The 20,168-nt window shown below is 44.0% G+C and overlaps 1 protein-coding gene across 1 annotated transcript; it reads right to left on the bottom strand.

Annotated features, from left to right (window-relative positions):
• Positions 1–2,053: 2,053 nt before the first annotated feature.
• ERCC6L (ERCC excision repair 6 like, spindle assembly checkpoint helicase) lies at positions 2,054–19,519 on the bottom strand. Its single transcript, XM_036411414.2, has 2 exons — positions 19,401–19,519; positions 2,054–6,051 (listed from the first exon to the last, which is right to left on the bottom strand). The coding sequence occupies exons 1-2, from the start codon at positions 19,466–19,468 to the stop codon at positions 2,379–2,381; spliced, it is 3,741 nt and encodes a 1,246-aa protein (XP_036267307.1). The 5' UTR covers positions 19,469–19,519; the 3' UTR covers positions 2,054–2,378.
• Positions 19,520–20,168: the final 649 nt, after the last annotated feature.

The following is a 20,168-nucleotide window of genomic DNA, read 5'->3' on the forward strand; positions in this document are numbered from 1 at the left end:
CAATTTTTTTCTCCTTTTGCTAATAATTCCCCTTCTTCCTATAAAAATATTTCATTGTGCAATCAAGAGACATGGTAGGTAATCCCTGAGTGCCCTACTTGCTGTATACATACAATTTAAAAGTAACTTTAATATATGTGTGTATGTGACATAAAAAAATAAGTGGTCTCCCAGCCAGTGTGGCTCACTGGTTAAATGCTGACCTATAAAAGAGTTCAATTCCAGATCAGGACACATGCCTGGGTTGCAGGCTTAATCCTCAGTAGGGTACATGCAGGAGGCAGTCAATCAATGATTCTCATCATTTATGTTTCTATCTCTCTTCTTCTTCTTCTCTGAAATCAATAAACATGTATATTTTAAAAAATAAGTGGTCTTCGTCCCTGGTTCCTGCCTGGCACACAGTTCCTAAACCCTTTGAATCTGGGTTGTCTTCGGTATGCTAATAAGACCAGTGGCTGGGGGAAGGGGGGAGGGGGGCTAAATAGCATCAGATAGGGACTGGTTACCAAACAGACCAAAACAAAATTAGAGGTTTTGTAACCCCTTCTCCTGGCCTCTGGAATAGGGAGAGGAGCTAGAGTTTGAGTTACTTACTAATGGCCAATGATTTAAATTAGGGGTGTCGAACTCAGAGAAGGGGCCAAAATCTAAAATCCAGCCTAAATCGCGGGCCGAATGGTTTACTGAACAGTCATAAACTGTCATTGTGATGGAAACGCAGCGGAGTGCAGTGATGACAGCGCGGTGCGGGCCACATTGCAAGGCCTGGCGGGACGGATTTGGCCCGCGGGCCTTGTGTTTGACACATGTGATTTAAATAATCATGGCTATGTAATGAAGCCTCCATAAAAAAAACCCTAAAGCTTAAGAATGGCGAACATATCAAAGTGCTGGGAGTGTGGCAGTACCTGGAGGGCATGGACACTTCACTCACTCTCTCCAGCCCCCATACCTTGCCTCACATATCACTTCTGGAGTTGTAATCTTTATAATAACAAGTAATAATAAGTAAATGGTTTTCCTAATTTCTGTTCCAGCAAATTATCGAACCTAAAGGAGCAATCATAGTAACCCTCAGTTTGTAGGCAAGTTGAACAGAAGTGTGAATAACATGAAGACCCAAAACTAGCAACTGGCTTCTGAAGCGAGGGCAGTTTTATGGGAATGTGCCCTTAAACCTGTAGAGCACATGTGTCAAACACAAGGCCCGCGGGCCAAATCCGTCCCGCCAGGCCTTGCAATGTGGCCCGCACCGCGCTGTCATCACTGCACTCCGCTGCGTTTCCATCACAATGACAGTTTATGACTGTTCAGTAAACCATTCGGCCCCCGATTTAGGCTGGATTTTAGATTTTGGCCCCTTCTCTGATTGAGTTCGACACCCCTACTGTAGAGTCTGATCCTAACTCCAAGTAGTGTCAGAATTGAGTTGAATGGTAGGACACCCAATTGGTATCTGCAGAGAATTGGAGAACTGCTTGGTGTGAAAATTCCTAAACATTTGATGTCAGAAGTGTGGTTATGATATATAGTATATTATAAGGCTTTTCACTAGGTAACACACAGTTAAAAATCCATTTCACCCCTTACTATGTGATCTTGGGCAGGTCACAACCTTGAAGCATCTTAGTTTCCTCAACTAAAAAATGGAAATGCCACCCTTGACCTCAAAGATTATGGTAAAGATTAAACAAGAAACCTATGAAGAGTACCCAATACATAGAAGGTACTTGATAAATGCTAGTTTTCCTGCTCCAGTGACCAAGTGCAGAGTATGCTACACTGCATTTGTTGCTAAGAAGGAACCAAACTTCTTTTCAGTACTAGTATATGTCAGAACACAGCTGGTGGTGAGAGAAGAATGATAAGTGGTTGGCAAAGTGACTCTAGAACAGGGCACCAGTGATAAAGAAGCCTTCTACTATAGTAAGCTGAGAGCATAAAATAGCAGATCTTAGGTTTGGAATACTAATGACAACCTCCTGCCTAAACTAAGGAGTTTGTATATGCATTTCCAGAATCATCTCAGGGAAAGAAAGTGAATGGAAAACACTTGAGAAAAGTAACTTTAATTATCTTATCTGTATTGTAATATATAAAAGTGATCATTTTCAGAATAAAATTTAAAATGGCCAGAATAACTACACAAAAAGATTTCTAGAAGTAACATATTTTTATTGTTTATAGAGTATGCCAAACAGAATACCAGAATATATGTATGGGGGGCAGGAGAAGGGGGTAAAGGCAGAATTTATAAAAAAGTTAGAAACAAAAACTTGCCTTCTGAGATCTTTCTCACTTTAGGCCTGAATGCTCCATAAGAACCCAATCTCATATTTAGTTTTGCTTTAAAATACAATAAACTGGTTATATTCTCAAGTTGTATTAAGTTGCTTGTATAAACTTAAAGTCATGAGCATGACTTCAGGATCTGCACTTTTTATGTCAAGTGCTTTAACTAAACAGTTTAAGGCCTCCTGTATTTTCCCACATTCTTTCAATGCTTTCCCACGCATTACAAGAGTCTCATAGTCATCCATAGCCTCCACTGCCTTATCTTGAGGAGAATCAACCAACTGACAACCAGACAAAGACCCAGGGTTACCAGAAGAGGTCTCCTGAGCTTCAGCATCAGACTTAGGTGTACTTAACCAGCTAGACTTACTTTCTGAAGACAATGTTTCTCTGAAAGGTTCCTCTTCTGTGCCCTCTGAGGCACTGTCACTGCTTTCCTCAGCTTCTTCCTCCAGAGAATCTTCAGCTACTTTTGCTTCACTGTTGTATTCAAGTCTTTCCTCCATATCTTCCACATGGTCTAAAACTACATTAATAAGAGACCTCCTAGAAGCCAGGGATCTTCTAGAGTTCCTAGACTTATTTATACTATCAGGTATTTTAGGTGAAAAGAATCTTCCAGGTGGACTGATGTCAGTTTTGGGAGTTGAAGCATCAAACTGTTTTACAGATAACTGAAAGGGAGATGTGCTGAATGGATTTGTGTTTGATGTATCTTTAAAAGTATCATGCTCATCTTCATCATCTGAAACGATCCTTCTAGTTTTACTTTTGACTCTCAAATTAACTACTATGTCTGACTCATCATCTTTCTCAGAAAGATCCATACTGAGACCTGCTTTGCTATGCACAAACTCTGCTCTAGAATTAGCTGCAGAGCCACACAAGCTATTTTCTTTCTCAACGTGCTCCAAAGACTGACTGGAAGGATTTTGTCCACTGTCTGCAGAGTCCTCCAAGAAAAGATTGAAATCACAGACATACTGTGGTGAAGATTCTAAAGGTTCTTCTAACGTGGCCTCATTTGTGTGAGCATCCTTCAGGGCACTGTGGGATGCTGACAAGACATCGTCACCTATTTTAATAACAGATGCATCTGATTCTGTATTTTTATTTTCATCTGTTATGGGATTAGTGGGCCAGGGATTACACGGCTGTAAAATCTCATCATCCTTTACTTCGTTTATATTTGGCCCAAGATCAGCTCTGACAGATTTGCTAAGTAAATAATTAAAGCTTTGCAGAGGGTTCTCTTGCAGAGCCTCCTCTGAAGTCCCCTCTTGTGATACCTCTTTTTGTTGAGTTTTTCCCAATAAAGAATCGGTCAAAATTTCTTCTACACTTCCACACCCCTTGGGTAATGTAGCTATAAAGTCAGCATCAAATGTGCTTTCATGTGGGTGCCTACCATCTTGTGCAATGGTAACATTCGTCTTTACACTGGAAAGATAGTATTTCTCACTCTCTTCAGGCAGATCATCAATGATTACACTTGCCATTTGGGAACTGATTTCTTCTTCCTGAGTGTAATGAGTAGTTAGAAGAGGTGAAGGCTGAGGCTGTGGTTTATTCACTTCAGGGCATTTTTCCTTTGTTTGAGAAGGAATTACAGGTTCTCTCAGCCATATCCCCTCATTTCTAGTTCTTTGTCTTTCCATTAAGAGCTCTGTATTTTGAGATTCAGATTCAACAAGGAATTGAGCTTTCTGAACCCTTTGTTGAATATAGTGAGATTCTTCTATCACATCAAGCTCTTCTTTAACAGATAAGTCATGAGTGTACATCAAATCATGGTCAGAGATTCCAACTATCCCCAAAGAGTGCAGGTAGGCTATATGTTCATCTAGTTTCTTATCAGATCTCCTTTGAGCAGCATGCAAAGACTGAAGCTGCAACTGGGTTACAGAGTTCTGAAAATCCTCGATTGTGAAGAGCTCTCTTAATTCTTGTTTACTAAAATATCGGAAAGGGTTCTTCTTATCACCAGTAGTTTGTCTTACTAATGACTCCTTGAAAACCTGTCTTCTGTATATTTTTTCCTCTACAGTTCCACAAGTGATTAACCTATAAACCACAACATTTTCTTTTTGTCCAATTCTGTGAACTCTATCCACAGCTTGAGCATCAGTTGCAGGATTCCAGCTAGGATCATAAATGACCACTCTGGTTGCTGCAGTTAATGTTAAGCCAACACCACCTACTTGAGTGGTAAGCAGAAAGACGGAGTAATCTTTATTCTGCTGGAATAAGTTAATTCTTTTTTCTCGTTCCACAAGATGAGTAATTGTTCCATCGATTCGTAATATCTTAAAGTGCCTATTCTTTAGAAGGCGTTCAATGATGTTTAGAATTTGTCTTGACTGGGAAAACACCAGAGTCTGATGCCCCTCATCTCGCAGTCTCTTGAGGAGGTCCATTAGAAATATCATTTTTCCAGATTCTTTCATCAGTGTATCGTCAGTTATTTGGTCAATATGAATATGGTCCACATCTGAGGAATCTTCCCCTTCACTTTCATCTTCAGCAGAGAATGTGACAGCCCCTAGATTCAGCAAATGACAAGCCCTTGCAGAGAGCAGCCTCGGATGATCACAGAGCTTCTTTAAGATGCCTAACTCAGCCAAAGGTGAGCGTGTCTCCATTAACAACTTCTTAATATGATCTAGAGACACGAATTTCCTGTATATTTCTTCTTGTAAAGGTACAAGACGTATCCAAATAATTAAATCATTTTTTCTGGAAAGGGAAGGCATTTCATAACTGGCTTTAACATCTAGATTTTTTTTACTAAGTCTGATCTCTTCATTGCTTGACTTTTTCTTCTGTACCTCTTCTTTAGTCCTCCTGAGAAAATAGGGTTTTATGATTTCCATTAAGTTTTCTGATATTTTCAGTCCCAAGGCTTTTTCCCCTGCAGTAGCATCCTTCTCTCTTGCTCTAGTAATAGGATTTTCATACTCTATCTTAAAAGTTTTTAATGTTCCTAGCAGGGACCCTTGACAAGCAAAATCAAACAGGGACCACAGTTCTTGTAAATTATTCTGGATTGGGGTTCCAGTGAGGAGAATGCGATTACTGGCAGGGACAGCACGAGCACATAATGCTGACTTAGTAGATGAAGATTTTATTTTATGTGCTTCATCAAGTATGACATAGTCCCACACAAACTCTTGGCCATTCAAGGTTGAAAGTTGCTGCCAATTATTGATTAACATTTGATATGTAGTGATAATTACACCATTCCTTTGCTGAATCCGACTGAGGTTTCTGGCACGTTCATCCTTACTGGGGCCATGAAAAGTCTTGACTCTCATTCCTGGAGTCCACTTGACAAATTCTTTTACCCATGTGCTAATAAGACTGGTTGGCATGATCAGCAGCACATGATTCACAAGTGAAGCATCAAACATACCAGAAAGAAAAGCGATGATCTGTACAGTCTTCCCTAATCCCATATCATCTGCCAAGATACCACCTTTTCTTCCATCCCTATATAGACTATATAGGAAAGCTACACCTTCCTTCTGGTGCTCAAATAGTTGGTTGTGTAGTTCTCGATACAGCAGCAGGCCAGAGTTGCATACATCTGTGAATTCATCATCTCCATCTGCCAACTCCTCCAAGGCTTCCTGTAGTTTTTGGATTCTGCTCATCACCTTTTCATTGGGAAAAATGTCCTTTGCTAAATTGAAAAGTTTAAGTGCTTCTTCCAGATCTCCATTCTTAGTTGCTTCTTTGGCCTCTTTCACGTATCTATTTAAAAAATTAAAGATATATATTAACATTAGAAAGAAAGGAAATAGTTTGAACATTCAGTCTAAGAATATTTTAGAGTCCATTTTGGAATCAAAACTGCACTTGGGCTTTTAATACCCTCAATTCAGGATGGAAAAGATTAGCACAGAAGATGCCCATGAAAGCTGGCATTCCTTAAGACACAAATATCCACCAGGCACTGCCAGCAACACCTTCAGGCATTAGTTGTGGGAAATGTATGTGCAAAGGTTATTGGTTCCACAATATTTTTAAAAATTTGCCACCTGAAAGGAGTACAGAGCGATATGTGTGTGTGTGTGTGTGTGTGTGTGTGTGTGTATGTATGTGTGTATGTGTGTGTGTGTGTGTGTATGTGTATATATATATATATATATATATATATATATATATATATATATTTTTTTTTTTTTTTAAATCAACCAACCAACCTATACTATGGTATATTGTGGGAGCATGGAAACAGGAAAGTTACATGGACCCTTCTCAGACCTTATTTTTCTGGACCTCTGTGATGCATTTGACACTAATGATCATTCCACTCCTTAAAATTCCCTTCCGATATATTCCTCTGGTTCACCCCCACAAGCACCACTACCAATCACTGGTCATTTCTTCTCTGTGTCCTTGGGCTCCTATTCTTCCAACAAGATGATTCAGTCCTGGGCCCTCTTCTCACTCCTATTACTTTCCTCAGGCTCTCTTAGAGCTTCCATTCCCACCTTTTTGCTCATGACTCCCAAATCACTCTCCAACCCAGGTCTTGCCCGCAAGCTCTAATCTAGACCCATATTCCAACTGTCTTCTGGACATCTCCACCTGAAAGTCTCATAAGCGCCTCATATTCAATTCACCTCAAATTAAAATCATGATTTCTTCTCTAAAAACATGCTTCTCCATTTATGTGATAGTAAATGACACTACATCCACTTAGTCATACAAACTAGAAATCTGAAAATCATTCTTGACTCCAACCCAAATATAAGTTATCCTTGACCTCTCCCCTCTTTTACCCTCCCTAGCCAGACAATCTCTAGTCCAATAAACTTTATTTCCCAAATATAAATTGTGTCTTTCTCTACATCTCCACTACCACTACTGTGGTCTAAGTCATAATTATCTCTGGTCTGGATAACTGCAACTTCTTACTACTGGTCTCCCTACATCTACTCTTGACCCTTCCAATACATTCTCTACATAGCATCCAATGATATTATCTTAAAATATAAAAGAAATCATGTCACTCCTCTGATTAAAAATTTTTCAGTGGTTTATGGTCACTTGCTTTCAAAAAGATGCCAAAACAATTCACTAAGGAAAGAAGTCATTTAAACTGGATATCCATGTCCTGGCCAGCGTTTCACAGTGATAAGAGCAATAGCCCACGCACCAAAGGGTCATGGGATCAATTCCTAGTCAAGAGCAGGTACCTGGGTTGCAGTTTTAATACTTGACCTGGTCAGGACATATGCGGAAGGCAACCAACCTATGTGTCTCTCTTACACTGATGTTTCTCTTTCTCATCCTCCCTCCTTCCACCTTCCCTTTCACTCTCTCTAGGTATTAACAGAATATCCTAGAGCAGTGATCGACAAACTCATTAGACAACAGAGCCAAATACCAACAGTACAACGATTGAAATTTCTTTTGAGAGCCAAATTGTATTTATTTATTTATTTTTTAAATATATTTTATTGATTTTTTACAGAGAGGAAGGGAGAGAGATAGAGATCTAGAAACGTCGATGAGAGAGAAACATCGACCAGCTGCCTCCCGCACACCCCCTACCGGGGATGTACCTGCAACCAATGTACATGCCCTTGACCGGAATGAAACCCGGGACCTTTCAATCCGCAGACCGATGCTCTACCACTGAGCCAAACTGGCTTCGGTGAGAGCCAAATTTTTTAAACTTAAACTTCTTCTAACGCCACTTCTTCCAAATAGACTCGCCCAGGCCGTGGTATTTTGTGGAAGAGCCACACTCAAGGGGCCAAAGAGCCACATGTGGCTTGTGAGCCGCAGTTTGCCAACCACAGTCCTAGAGTGAGGATTAACAACAACAACAAAAAAATAACAAAAATAAACTCACTTGATATACATGTGGAAAAAATAAAATAGGTCCCCCACCTCACACTATACAAAAAATAATTTCAAATGGATCAAAGACCTAAATATAAGAATTTAGCCTACAAAACTATTAGAAGAAAATACAGGCACAGAAAAGACAACCCACTGAATGGAAGAACATATTCACCAACACATCTGATAAGGGGTTAATATCCAAAATTTATAAAGAACTTATGAAACTCAATACCAAAAAATCAACCCAATTTGAAAAATGGGCCACGAACCTGTTTTAGACATTTCTCCAAAGAGGACATACAGATGGCCAATGAAATATGAAAAGATGTTCAGCCTTACTAATCATCAGAAAAATGCAAATTAAAACCACAATGAGATATCAACTCACACCACAGTGAGATACCAACTCACACCTGTCGGAATGGCTATCATAAACAAATCAATAAACAACAAGTGTTGGCCAGAATGTGGAGAAACAGGGATCCTTGTGCATTGTTGGTGGGAATGCAGATTGGTGTACCCACTATAGAAAATAGTATAGAGTTACCTCAAAAAATTAAAAATGGCCCGGCGACTCAGCCGCGCGCAGTTCGGAGAGAGACTCGTGCGGGAGCTGCTGGGCCTGGAGGCCGCCTCCCCGACCCCCTGAGGGCCGGGCTCGGGATGGACCAGGTGGGGGGAGCGCCTGCCGTCGACCTGCCCGCCCGCCTCCGGGCCGGGGGACGCGGTGCAAGGAGGGGCGCCCGCCCCGACTCCACACGCCTCGTGCCACCCCTGTGCCACGGCTCAGCACCACGGCCGGGAGGGCTGGTGCCAGCGGTGCCAGGGGCAGGGGGAGCGCGGCACACGGAGCTGGACGTGTGGCCTGGCTCGCCGCCGTGTGGACGTGGCCTTAGCCAGCGGGCGGGCCGTGCGGCTGAGCTGGTCGGTTTGCGCGGGCACAGAGGGGGCTCCCCGCTGGGGCTGAGCGAGGCCTCGCGAACGAAGTGTGATGCTATTTTTTACTTTTAAATATATCTTCAGGTTATTTTCTTAAAAAAAAAAAAAAATGGCCCGGCGATGTGGCTCCATGGTTGAGCGTTGACCCATGTACCAGGAGGTCGCCAGTTGGATTCCCCGTCCAGGCACATGCCCAGGTTGTGGGTTCAATCCCCAGTATGGGGTGTGCATGAGGCAGATGATCAATGTTTCTGTCTCTCTCTCCCTCTCCCTTCCTCTGTCTAAAATCAATTAAAAATATTACATTTTTAAAAAATTAAAAATGGAACTGCCTTATGTCCCAGCAATTCCACTTCTGGGAATTTATCCAAAGAAACCTGAAACACTAATTAGAAATAACATATGCACCCCTATGTTTACTGCAGCATTATTTACAATAGCCAAGACTTGGAAGCAGCCCAAGTGTCCATCAGTAGATGAATGTATAAAATAGTTATGGTACATTTACATAATGGAATACCATTCAGCAGTAATAAATAAATAAATAAATAAATAATAAATAAATAAATAAGAAGAAGGAAAAGAGAGAACCAAGATGGTGGCATAGGTAAACACATATACTTGCTGCCTCTTACAACCACATCAAAACCACAACTAAATGGCAGAACAACTACCACCCAGAACCGTGGGATAGCTGGCTGGAAGTTCCACAACTAGAAAGGTGAAGAAAGAGCACTGAGACCGGTAAGAGGTGCATAGGCATGGAAAGTGCTGGTACCTGGATGAGCTGCTCTTTTAATTGGGAGGGAGATACAAGCTCCCGCTTGCTCTTAACTCCAGTTCTGGGCGAGACTCTGCGAGGGCAGCTTTCTCTTAGAGAGGCTTGCAGCGATCATTGTTCCTACATGGGGCACGTGATGTGGAGAACCGGGGACTTCTCTGGTTCAGGGCTGACTGGCAGTCATTGCTGTTTGCTCCACCCTGTGATTCCCACAGACCCCACCACACCCAATTTACAACCCCACCCATGCTGTGCGCATTGGCTTTTGCATACATGAATGGCCTGTCCTTTCACCTAAAACCTGTCAAACTGCAGCTAGGTCAAAGAGCCCCAGAGCTTCAAAAAGAAGACCTAAGGCCTGGCAGGGGAAGGGAGGGGAGGGATAGAGGGGGAGAGGGGAGAGGAGGGGAGGGGAGGGAAAGGCAGTCTTTCACCATTAGGTACTAGTATAATGTTACCTTGGGTTTCTGCAAATACCTTTGATCAGGTTGGGGAAGTTATCTTTTTTTAATTTTTTTTTTTTTATTTCAGAGAAGGGAAAGACAGAGAGAAACATCAATGATGAGAGAGAATCATCCATTGGCTGCCTCTTGAATGTACTCTGACCAGGAATCGAACCATGACCTCCTGGTTCATAGGTAGACAATTAACCACCGAGCCACACCAGCTGGGTATGAAGTTATCTTGTATTCCTATCTTGTCAAGTGTTTTGATCAGTAAAGGGTGCTAGATTTTGTTAATTTTTTTCTGCACCAATTGAGATGAACATGTGGTTTTGTCCTTTGGTTTTTAACAAGTTGGATATGTCTATTATCTAGTACAGATATCAACTAAGCAGTTAGATATAGAAGTCTGGAATTCAGAAGTGGTCAGTCAGTATTAAAGACAAAAATGTGAATATTTTCATCATAAAGATTGGTTTTAAAGTTAAGAACCTAGATAAGGGCAACAAAAGGAGTGTAATTAAAAAACAAAACATGGCAGTCCAACACTTTAACAGCACTTACAAAACAAATCCAATTAATGAATACAGGAAAAAATGGCAAAATTTTAAAAAGGCCACTTTGTAATCCCTAATGAAATAACTGATGTGGGCAATGATTATCAATGCATGAAAGGTTGATGGGGAACTGAGTATTCACAAGATAGTAAAGGATCCCCAATGTATTATTATTTTGTTGTTGTTAATCCTCACCTGAGAGTATTTTTTCCATTTATTTTTAGAGAGAGTGGAAGGCAGAAGTAGAGACAGAGAGAAACATTGACGTGAGAAAGACACATCAATTGGTTGTCTCCTGCACATGGGGATCAAATCAAAAAACCATGGGGATGTGCACTTAACATGAATAGAACCCATAACCCTTCAGTCCACTGAGCCCAATCGGCTAGGATCCCAATATATTATTTATCCACTAGAGGCTGGGTGCATGAAATTCAAGCACATTAAAAAGAAATTAATTAGAGGAAATATTTTAATATTGCTATTTGCCCTTTGTCTATAATAGAAGTGTCAGAGATGAGAGAAAATTAGTAAAATGTATATGAAAATCTTCCTCCTGTCAGAGTCTGGGACTTGTAGAGACCAAGAGTCAAGTCGACGCCCACCCGGGTGTGCCTCAAAATTGCATGAGACCCAAACCCGGCTGACCCCACCCACATCAAGCCTGGCGGGGCAGGGGGCGCAGCCTCAGGTCCCTCGACTAGGTACCAGGCGGGGTGTGTGGCCTCAGTTCCCTCTGTGCAGCCTCAGATCCCTTGGCCCAGTGCCCCAGGTCCTGTAGGGGCACTGGACCAAGGGAGGGGCCAAGCCAGATGCCGGGTAGGGGGCACTCAGTTGGGGTGACTCAGTTGGCAGGGGATGCCTGCTTACAGCTAGCCTCATGGGGCATGGCCTCAGGTCCCCTGGCCCGGCCTTAGGTCCCTCGGCTCCAGCTCAAAGACTGGAGGGCTTAAGGGCATAATGACCATTTGCATATTAACTCTTGATTATCTATCTACTAGACTAGAGGCCTGGTGCAAGAAATTCGTGCACAGGGGTGGGGATAACCCTCCGCCCAGCCTGCACATTCTCCAATCTGGCACCCCTCGAGGGATGTCTGATTACCCGTTTAGGCCCAAGCCCGGTAGGATTGGAACTAAACAGGCAGTCAGACACCTCTCTCACAATGTGGGACTGCTACCACCCCAACTTCTCACCTGCCTGCCTCCCTGATTGCCCCTAACTGCTTCTGCCTGCCAACCTGATCACCTACTAACTACTCTCCTGCCAGCCTGATTGATTCCTAATTGCTCCCCTGCCGGCCCAATTGCCCTAATTGCCCTCCCATGTCATCCTGGTCACCCCTAATTGCCTCCCACTGCTGGTCTGGTTGCCCCCAACTGTCCTCCCCTGCAGGCGTGATTCCCCCCCCATGTGCCCTCCCCTGCCAACTGAGTCACCCCAACTGCCCTCCCCTGCCAGCCTCATCACCCCAACTGCCCTCCCCTGCAGGTCTGGGTCCCTCCCAACTGCCCTCCCCTGCCAGCCTCATCACTGCAACTGCCCTCCCCTGCAGGTCTGGGTCCCTCCCAACTGCCCTCCCCTGCAGGCCTGGTCCCCCTGAACTTTCTCCCTTACAGGCCTGGGTTCCCCCCACCTGCCCTTCCCTGCAGGCCACGTCATCCCCAACTTCCCTCCTCTGCCGGCCTGGTCACCCCTAACTGCCCTCCCCTGGTGGCCTGATTGCCCACAACTGCCCTCCTTTGCAGGCCTAGTCTCTCCCAACTGCCTTCCCCTGCTGGCCATATTGTGGTGGCCATCTTGTGTTCACATGGGAGCAGCCATCTTTTACCACATGGGGGCAGCCATCTTGTGGGTTGGAGTGACAATTTGCATATTACTGTATTATTAGATAGGATACAGGCCTGGTGCATGGGTGGGAGTTGGCTGGTTTGCCCTGAAGGGTGTCCTGGATCAAGGTGAAGTTCCTTTGGGGCATAGGACGGCCTGGGCGAGGGTCCTGTAGTGGTTTTCAGGCTGGCCACGTCCCTTGCGACCCAAGGATAAGTCAGGGCTAGCTGTAAGCAGGCATCTGGGATTCATTTATCTTCTAAAATTGAAACTTTCTAAAATTGAAGCCTTGAGTGGAGGCTAGGGCAAGCCAGGGCAGGCGGGAAGCTTGGCTTCCTCCATCACTGGGGCAACCCAAGCCTCCTGCTCACTCCAGCTCCATGTCAGCTGCCATTTTAGCTGGGGTTTATTTATCTTCTATAATTGAAACTTTGTATCTTTTAGCAGAGGCCAGGGCCGACCAAGATGGGCAGGAAGCTTGGCTTCCTCCATCACAGGGGGCAATCCAAGCCTCCTGCTCACTCCTCCTCCGTAGCAACCACCATATTAGTTGGGTTAGTTTGCATACTCGCTCTGACTAGCTGGTGGGCATGGTGGATAGTTAATTTACGTCACTCTGGGCCAGGGCAGGGGACCTGAGTCTGCTTCCCTCACCTGGTGGGGCTTCACATGCCCCCCCGCCCCAGCGTCAGGCCAGGAGACCTGAGGCTGTGGTCCCCACCTCCAGGGGACCTGAGGCCGCACCCCCAGATCAGTGGGACTTCACTGTGGACCTCATGGTGTGCCCCCAGCCCCAGTGCTGGGCAGGAGGACTTCAGGCTGCTCGCCCAGCCCTGAGCCAAGTGACCTCAGGCCGAACCCCTTACCCCAGCACCAAGGGACCTGAGGCTGCGCCCCCCACCCCCAGCAGGTGGGGCTTGATGAGGGATCTCGGGCCGTGTCCCCCCTGCCTGATGGGATCTCAAGGCATGAGCACCGGGCCACTAATATAGGATTATAAAGGGGAAATGAAACTGCAAAAGACATGGTCAGCCTGCAGCCAAATGAACCCATTACTTAACATTACAAAAAGTAGGAAAATCAAATATTATATACTCCCTGAGGGCTCCTGAACTGGCAGAGGACATAGGCCCGGCTGAGGGACACCCCCCCTTGAGTGCACGAATTCCGTGCACCGGGCCTCTAGTTGAAATATAAATTGTGTATTAGCTGATATCAAATAATTAATATTTTGTTAGGTGTGATATGGTACAATGGTTTTTAAGAATATGTTCTTTTTCAGAGATGCATACTAAAGTATTTAAAAATGAAATGCTGCTAAAACCGGTTTGGCTCAATGGATAGAGCGTCGACTTGGGGACTGAAGGGTCCCAGGTTCGATTCCGGTCAAGGGCATGTACCTTGGTTGCGGGCATACCCCCAGTGGGAGGTTTGCAAGAGGCAGCTGATCGATGACTCTCTCTCATTGATGTTTCTAACTCTGTATCTCTCTGCCTTCCTCTCTGTACAAAATCAATAAAATATATTTTTTTAAAAATAAGATAAAATAAAAACGAAATGCCTGAGAATTTAACTTAAAGTACATTAGAAGAAAAATGAAATTGAGGGTATGAGGAAGAATCAGCAGAATGTGAGAAGCAGCAGCCAGTGAGGTAGGAAGAAAATCAGAAGAATGAGGAATCCTGGAAGCCAAATGAATCAAGTGTTTCATGGAGAAGTGATAAACTCTGTCAAATACTACTGGTAGTGTTAAAGAGGATGAGGATTAAAAATCAACCATTATCTACTTATATGAAAATGATTGGTGACCTTGAAAAAAGAAGTCTGAATAAAGTAATAGGAGATGTAGGTGATAGAAAAACAGAGAAAAAGAGCAGATGAGTGACAGCAAAAGAGAGTGGACAACAATCAAGTGGGCGACAGAGAGAGAGGATGACACAGTGAGTGACAGAAAGAAAAGGTGGGCAACATAGGAAAGAAGGTAGGTGACAGAGATAAATAGAGGATGGGTAACTCTGCTAGTCATCATTTATTACCTATCAGTTCCAAATTCACTCCTCAATACCTGTTCTGTGATAATGGACAGAATTCCTTTAAGAAATCTCTCCTTTACAGCCAGCACAAAGTTTTCTCAGTAGAGGGCGCCTGAGGGGCACTGCAGGAGAAATGAACTCTCCTAAAGTTGCCAGCTGCAGCAGCACATCGGGTCAGCCACAACACCCAGTCCCTCAATGACCTTGAAGCATCCACTTGGCCAGGAAATTACTTTCTTGCAGCCCTCTCTGAAGGAAAACTAGTTCCCTCAGCAGCTTGGCTATGCCCTGGGCTCCACCCCTTCCGCTTATCTAAGCCTTGGGTTGCTGATAGCCTGCTTCCAGCCCACAGTCCAAAAGAGTGCTTCCTGTTGGCCTAGGCAGTGTGTCGCGAGCCACATGCGGCTCTTTGGCCCCTTGAGTGTGGCTCTTCCACAAAATACCTCGTGTGGGCATGCACATAGAGTGCAATTGAAACTTCTTGGCCCATGAGCAGAAGTCGGTTTTCAGCCTGGGCGAGTCTATTTTGAAGAAGTGATTCTAACGCTGAGCCACACTTAAGGGGCCAAAGAGCCGCATGTGACTCGCGAGCCGCGGTTTGCCGACCACTGGCCTAGGGAATGCAGACCAGCACCTGGCCTGGGCAAGCCATCATATTTCTCTGCTATCCAGTGGGCAGAGCTATATCTTCTTCAAAGAGGTCTGAGCCCCTTCCAAGTTTGTCCTTTCCTTGGTATTCTCCCTTAGCCCTAGGATACCATAATACAGTATCCTTATTTTGTATAGCCATTCACTTTATAGTATAATAATTATTTATATTAAAATCCATGCTTTAACATACTGTATGGCTTCTATTTTTGACTGGACATGGAAAGATACATTGTCAGAGAAAAAAGGCAAGTGACAGAATGAGAGAGTGGGTGACAGAAAAAAAAGTAGGTGACAGGGAAAGAGTGGGTAACAGAGAGAGTGGGTGATAGAGAAACATAAAGAGTGGGTGATAGAGATCATGGGTGACAGAGAAAAGGAGAAGGGGTGACAGAGGTACAGAGTGGGGAGGATGACAGAAAAAGAAGGTGTGTTGACAGAAAGAGTAAGTGTGAGCAGGTAGACGATAATATGGAACAGGTGGGTAACAGAGAGAGGGGTGAGCAGAAGAGAAGGAGGTAGTACAGAGCAAGACAATGGGAGAGAGCTCGAGAATGAATGCCAGAGAGGGACAATAGGTAACAGAGGTGGGAGAGACAGAGGAAGAAATAATGGGTGACAGAAAGACAAAGAGACAGAAGCAGGGAGAAAGAGAGAGAAAGAATGCTAGAAAAAGAAAAATAAGAGACAACGGTGAGGTGAGCAAGAGAGAATGGAAGCATGGGCGTACAGAGAGCACAAATAGACAGTGGGCATCAAAGTGAGGGGTTGGGTAATAGAGGAGCTACTGGGCTGGCATCACCAAGGGAGAGCAGGACTGACACAGAGAATGTGTGACAGAGTTACCATATGTGACAGAAAATGAAGGTGTATGAAAAAGAAATGTGTGCAGAGTGTGTGTGACAGAGGTTTCAAAGTTTTCTTTCATCTCTTAGGCAGGAGAGGCAGAGACAGGGAAGGAGAGGGACATAAAAGGGAGAGAGGAAAGGAGAAATAGAGACAGAGATATACAGGATTGTGCCAATGAGCAGAATTATGAGCAAGAGAGAGGGTAAAGAAAGCTGTGTGTGGAGTTTGGAAGAGGATAGAAAACACTGAGAAAGATTAGGAGGAATAAAAGAATTTTGAGACTTGAGGGGTCAGGGAAGATGGGATGTCATGAGAGACAAGGAAATTGTGAAAGAAAGGTATGGATTGTGACAGCAGAAGAGACTGTGAGATAATGGGGTGATTGTTGAGGAGAGTGGGAGAGAGACAACTTGAGGTTTTGAAGAAAGCACTTAGGAGCAAGTGAGAAACAGGTGCTAGCTTGAGAGGCAGTGTTAAGGAACCCGTGCACAGTGCAAGCTGAGAGGCCCACTTGCTTGCTCACAGAAAGGAGGGAAGGGGTCTAAAGAACTTAAGCCTTTTCGCCACTTTCCAGATGAGAAAATTGAGTATCAGAAAAGTCAAGTGACATGCTTGAGGTCTCCCAACTAGGAAGTGACAAAGCTATAATGTGAAACCCAAATGACCCAACTCTAAAACCACCACTAGCACTGGCTGGTTGCTCAGTGGTTAGCATCAGCCCTTGGGCCTAAGAGTTGAAGTTCAATTCCTCACCAAGGGCTAAGGGCACGTACCTTGGTTGCTAGTTTCCAAGCCCCAGTAGGAGCACATGCGGAAGGCAACCAATCTGTGTGTGTCTCCTTCACACCCATGTTTCTCTCTCTTCTCCGCTCCTCCCTCCTTCCACTCTCTCTAGAAATCAATGGAAATAAATAAATAAACCCATCACTCTACCACACCACACTGCCTCCTTCTGTCTCCCCCAAGTCTTCCTTAAGGAAGTCATGTAACTTAGTCCAAAAATGTACTTTTACTCCTCTGTAAGATCTTTTGGCTTTTAACAGCCTTAAAATATTGTTTTTCTGAAAAGGGCAACAAAACTGTTCACTACCCCAATTTATTTCTTTGCTACATCAAAATATAAAACTTAAAAAAAAAAAAAAAACCTCATAGACACAGACAACTGTGTTGTGATTACCAGAGGGAAAAGGGGGTAGAATAAGATAAAGCTGGGATAAATGGTGATGGAAGGAGAATTGGCTTGGTGTGGTGAACACACAATACAATATATATAGATGACGTAGCCTAGAACTGTACAACTGAAACCTGTATAATTTTATTAAACAATGTCATCCCAATAAATTCAATAAAAAATATATTGAAAAAAATTAAAATCAGACTGATTTTTTTAAATAAAACTGTGCATCAAAGAACACAATCAACAGAGTGAAAAGGCAACCTACAAAGTGGGAGAAAATATCTGCAAATTATAAATCAGATAAGGGGTTATTATCCAGAATATATAAAGAACTACAACTCAACAACAACAACAAACTACCCAACTAAAAAAGGACTTGAATAGACATTTCTCCAAAGAAAACATACAGATAACCAACAGGTATAGAAAAGATTCTCAACATCAGTAATCATTAGAGAAATGCAAATTAAAACCAGAATGAGATAGTACTTCACTATCATTAAGATGGCTAGTAACAAGAACAAAACAGAAAATAAGTGTTAGCTAGGATGTGGAGATACTGGAACCCTTTGTTGGGAATGTAAAATGGTGCCACTATTCTAGAGGACAGTATGGCAATTCCCCAAGAAATTAAAAGTAGAACTACCATACGATCCAGCAATCCCACTTTATTTACTTTTTTAAAAATATATTTTATTGATTTTGTACAGAGAGGAAGGGAGAGAGACAGAGAGTTAGAAACATCGATGAGAGAGAGTCATCGATCAGCTGCCTCTTGCACACCCCCTACTGGGGATATGCCCGCAACCAAGGTACATGCCCTTGACTGGAATCGAACCCAAGCCGACGCTCTATCCATTGAGCCAAACCGGTCTTGGCCCACTTTAGATATATATCCAAAAGAATGGAAAGTAGGATCTTTTAGAGATATTTGCACACCCATCTTTACATCAGCACTATCATAATAGTTGAGATGGAAGTAACACAAGTGCCCATCAATGGATAAAGAAAATGTGAATAATGCAGACAATGGAATATTATTCCATCTTAAAAGGGAAGTAAATCCTGTCACACAACACTACATGGATGAACCTTGAGGACATCATACTTTGTGAAATAACCCAGTCACAGAAAGACAAATACTGTATGATTCCTCTTATGTGAAGTCCCTGGAGGAGTCAGATTCACAGAGACATAAAGTAAAATGATGGTTGCCAGGAGCTGGGGAAGTGGAGAGTGAGCAGCTAGTGTTTAATAACTACAGAGTTTTAGTTTTACAAGATGAAAAGAGTTCCGGAGATGGATGTTGGTGATGGCTGAACAACAATATATTTAATACCACTAAAGAATGGTTAAGACAAATTAGGTTAATACTAATTTTATGTTGTGTGTATTTTAGCACAATTAAAAAACAAACAAACAAAAAAAACTAATGCTTACTCATACATCACCAAATCCTCTCCACCTTCAGCCATCTGGAGAATGCTTCCTCATTTTTTCAACACAAATGTATCTTCCTTTTAAGAGGTCTTCCCTTGGCTCACCGATCCTGTAGTTGGCCATTCGCGCCTTGAATGCCCATACTATGCCTTACACATTATACCTCTTACAGCACTTATTAAATATTACAATAATATGTTTACCTATCCCTTTCCACTACTAGATTACTAGTATAAGCAATTTGGGGAGGAGGCCAATATTTTAGGCCTGGGGCTTGGTAGGCTGAAAAGGCTCAAGGAAGGCTTGATCAACTGAAGTTCTGGCTCTTAAGTTCATAAAAGTGAGTTATTTTATTATCAAAAGGGGCATTGCGGGGGGGGGGGGTTCCCCAAGCTTTAGAAAGCTGAGCAGATTCCCGCGCCCTGCTCTCAAAAGCCTCCGCCTCAGCCGTTTTAGGCGCCTGAGAGGGTCGGAGGGCCGCCGCCTCACCCCCACTCCAGGCCAGAACCTGCGAGCTAGACCCGCCCGGCGGCGGCGCAGACGTACCTCAGGTAAAGAGCAGCCCGCTCCGGGCTCAAAGCCTCGGCTTCCACAAACCCTTGGGACGCCTCCATGACCGTCACTTTGGGCCCTAGTGATCGCCGCCAGAGATTGAATTTCGCTCGCTCCCGCCCTGCGCACGCGCTGTGTACGTGAGGGGGGCGGGAGTGGAGCGTCGCCAACCATTGGCCACCGGGCTGCACCGGGCTGGCCAATCCCCCCCAAGTTCCGGCATCAGCAGCTGGGTCCCGCCCACAAAGGTCGCGCGCCTGCGCCTAGGCTCGCAGGAGCTGGGAGGCAGTCCGGCCGGGCGGCGCGAGGTGGGCGTGTCCTCCTTCGTTTTTTATCTCTACCATTTTCAGTCCAATCCAAACCGTGCTGAGGCCAATCGTGATTTTGCGTGTACGTGTGCGTGTGCTAGTGACGCGAGTGAAGTAGACTGCATGATGTGATCTCAACCATAGCCACTAGAGACCTCCTCCACAGCCTGCGACCTAAATATCACTCCTTCCACTGCTGGCGCTGGAGCATGCTTTGAATTCAAACACACTGGGAGGCATAGTCCCGTGAGTCACACTGAAAAGGGTTTCAAGAACCGAGTCAAAGCCCTTATTTAAGAAATAAGTAATGCTATCTTTGGGGTCACCATTTCTTCAGAAGCTCCAACTGAGATGCATATTTTCAAAGGCAGAGCTTAGCTTCCAGAAACATGGTGATTGAGTTAATGGCTTGTTTTGGCGATGCAAATAGGTTGTGAGACAACAAAACAGAACC

This window comes from Pipistrellus kuhlii, unplaced genomic scaffold (genome assembly GCF_014108245.1).
Source record: "Pipistrellus kuhlii isolate mPipKuh1 unplaced genomic scaffold, mPipKuh1.p scaffold_m20_p_40, whole genome shotgun sequence".
Taxonomy (NCBI): domain Eukaryota; kingdom Metazoa; phylum Chordata; class Mammalia; order Chiroptera; family Vespertilionidae; genus Pipistrellus; species Pipistrellus kuhlii.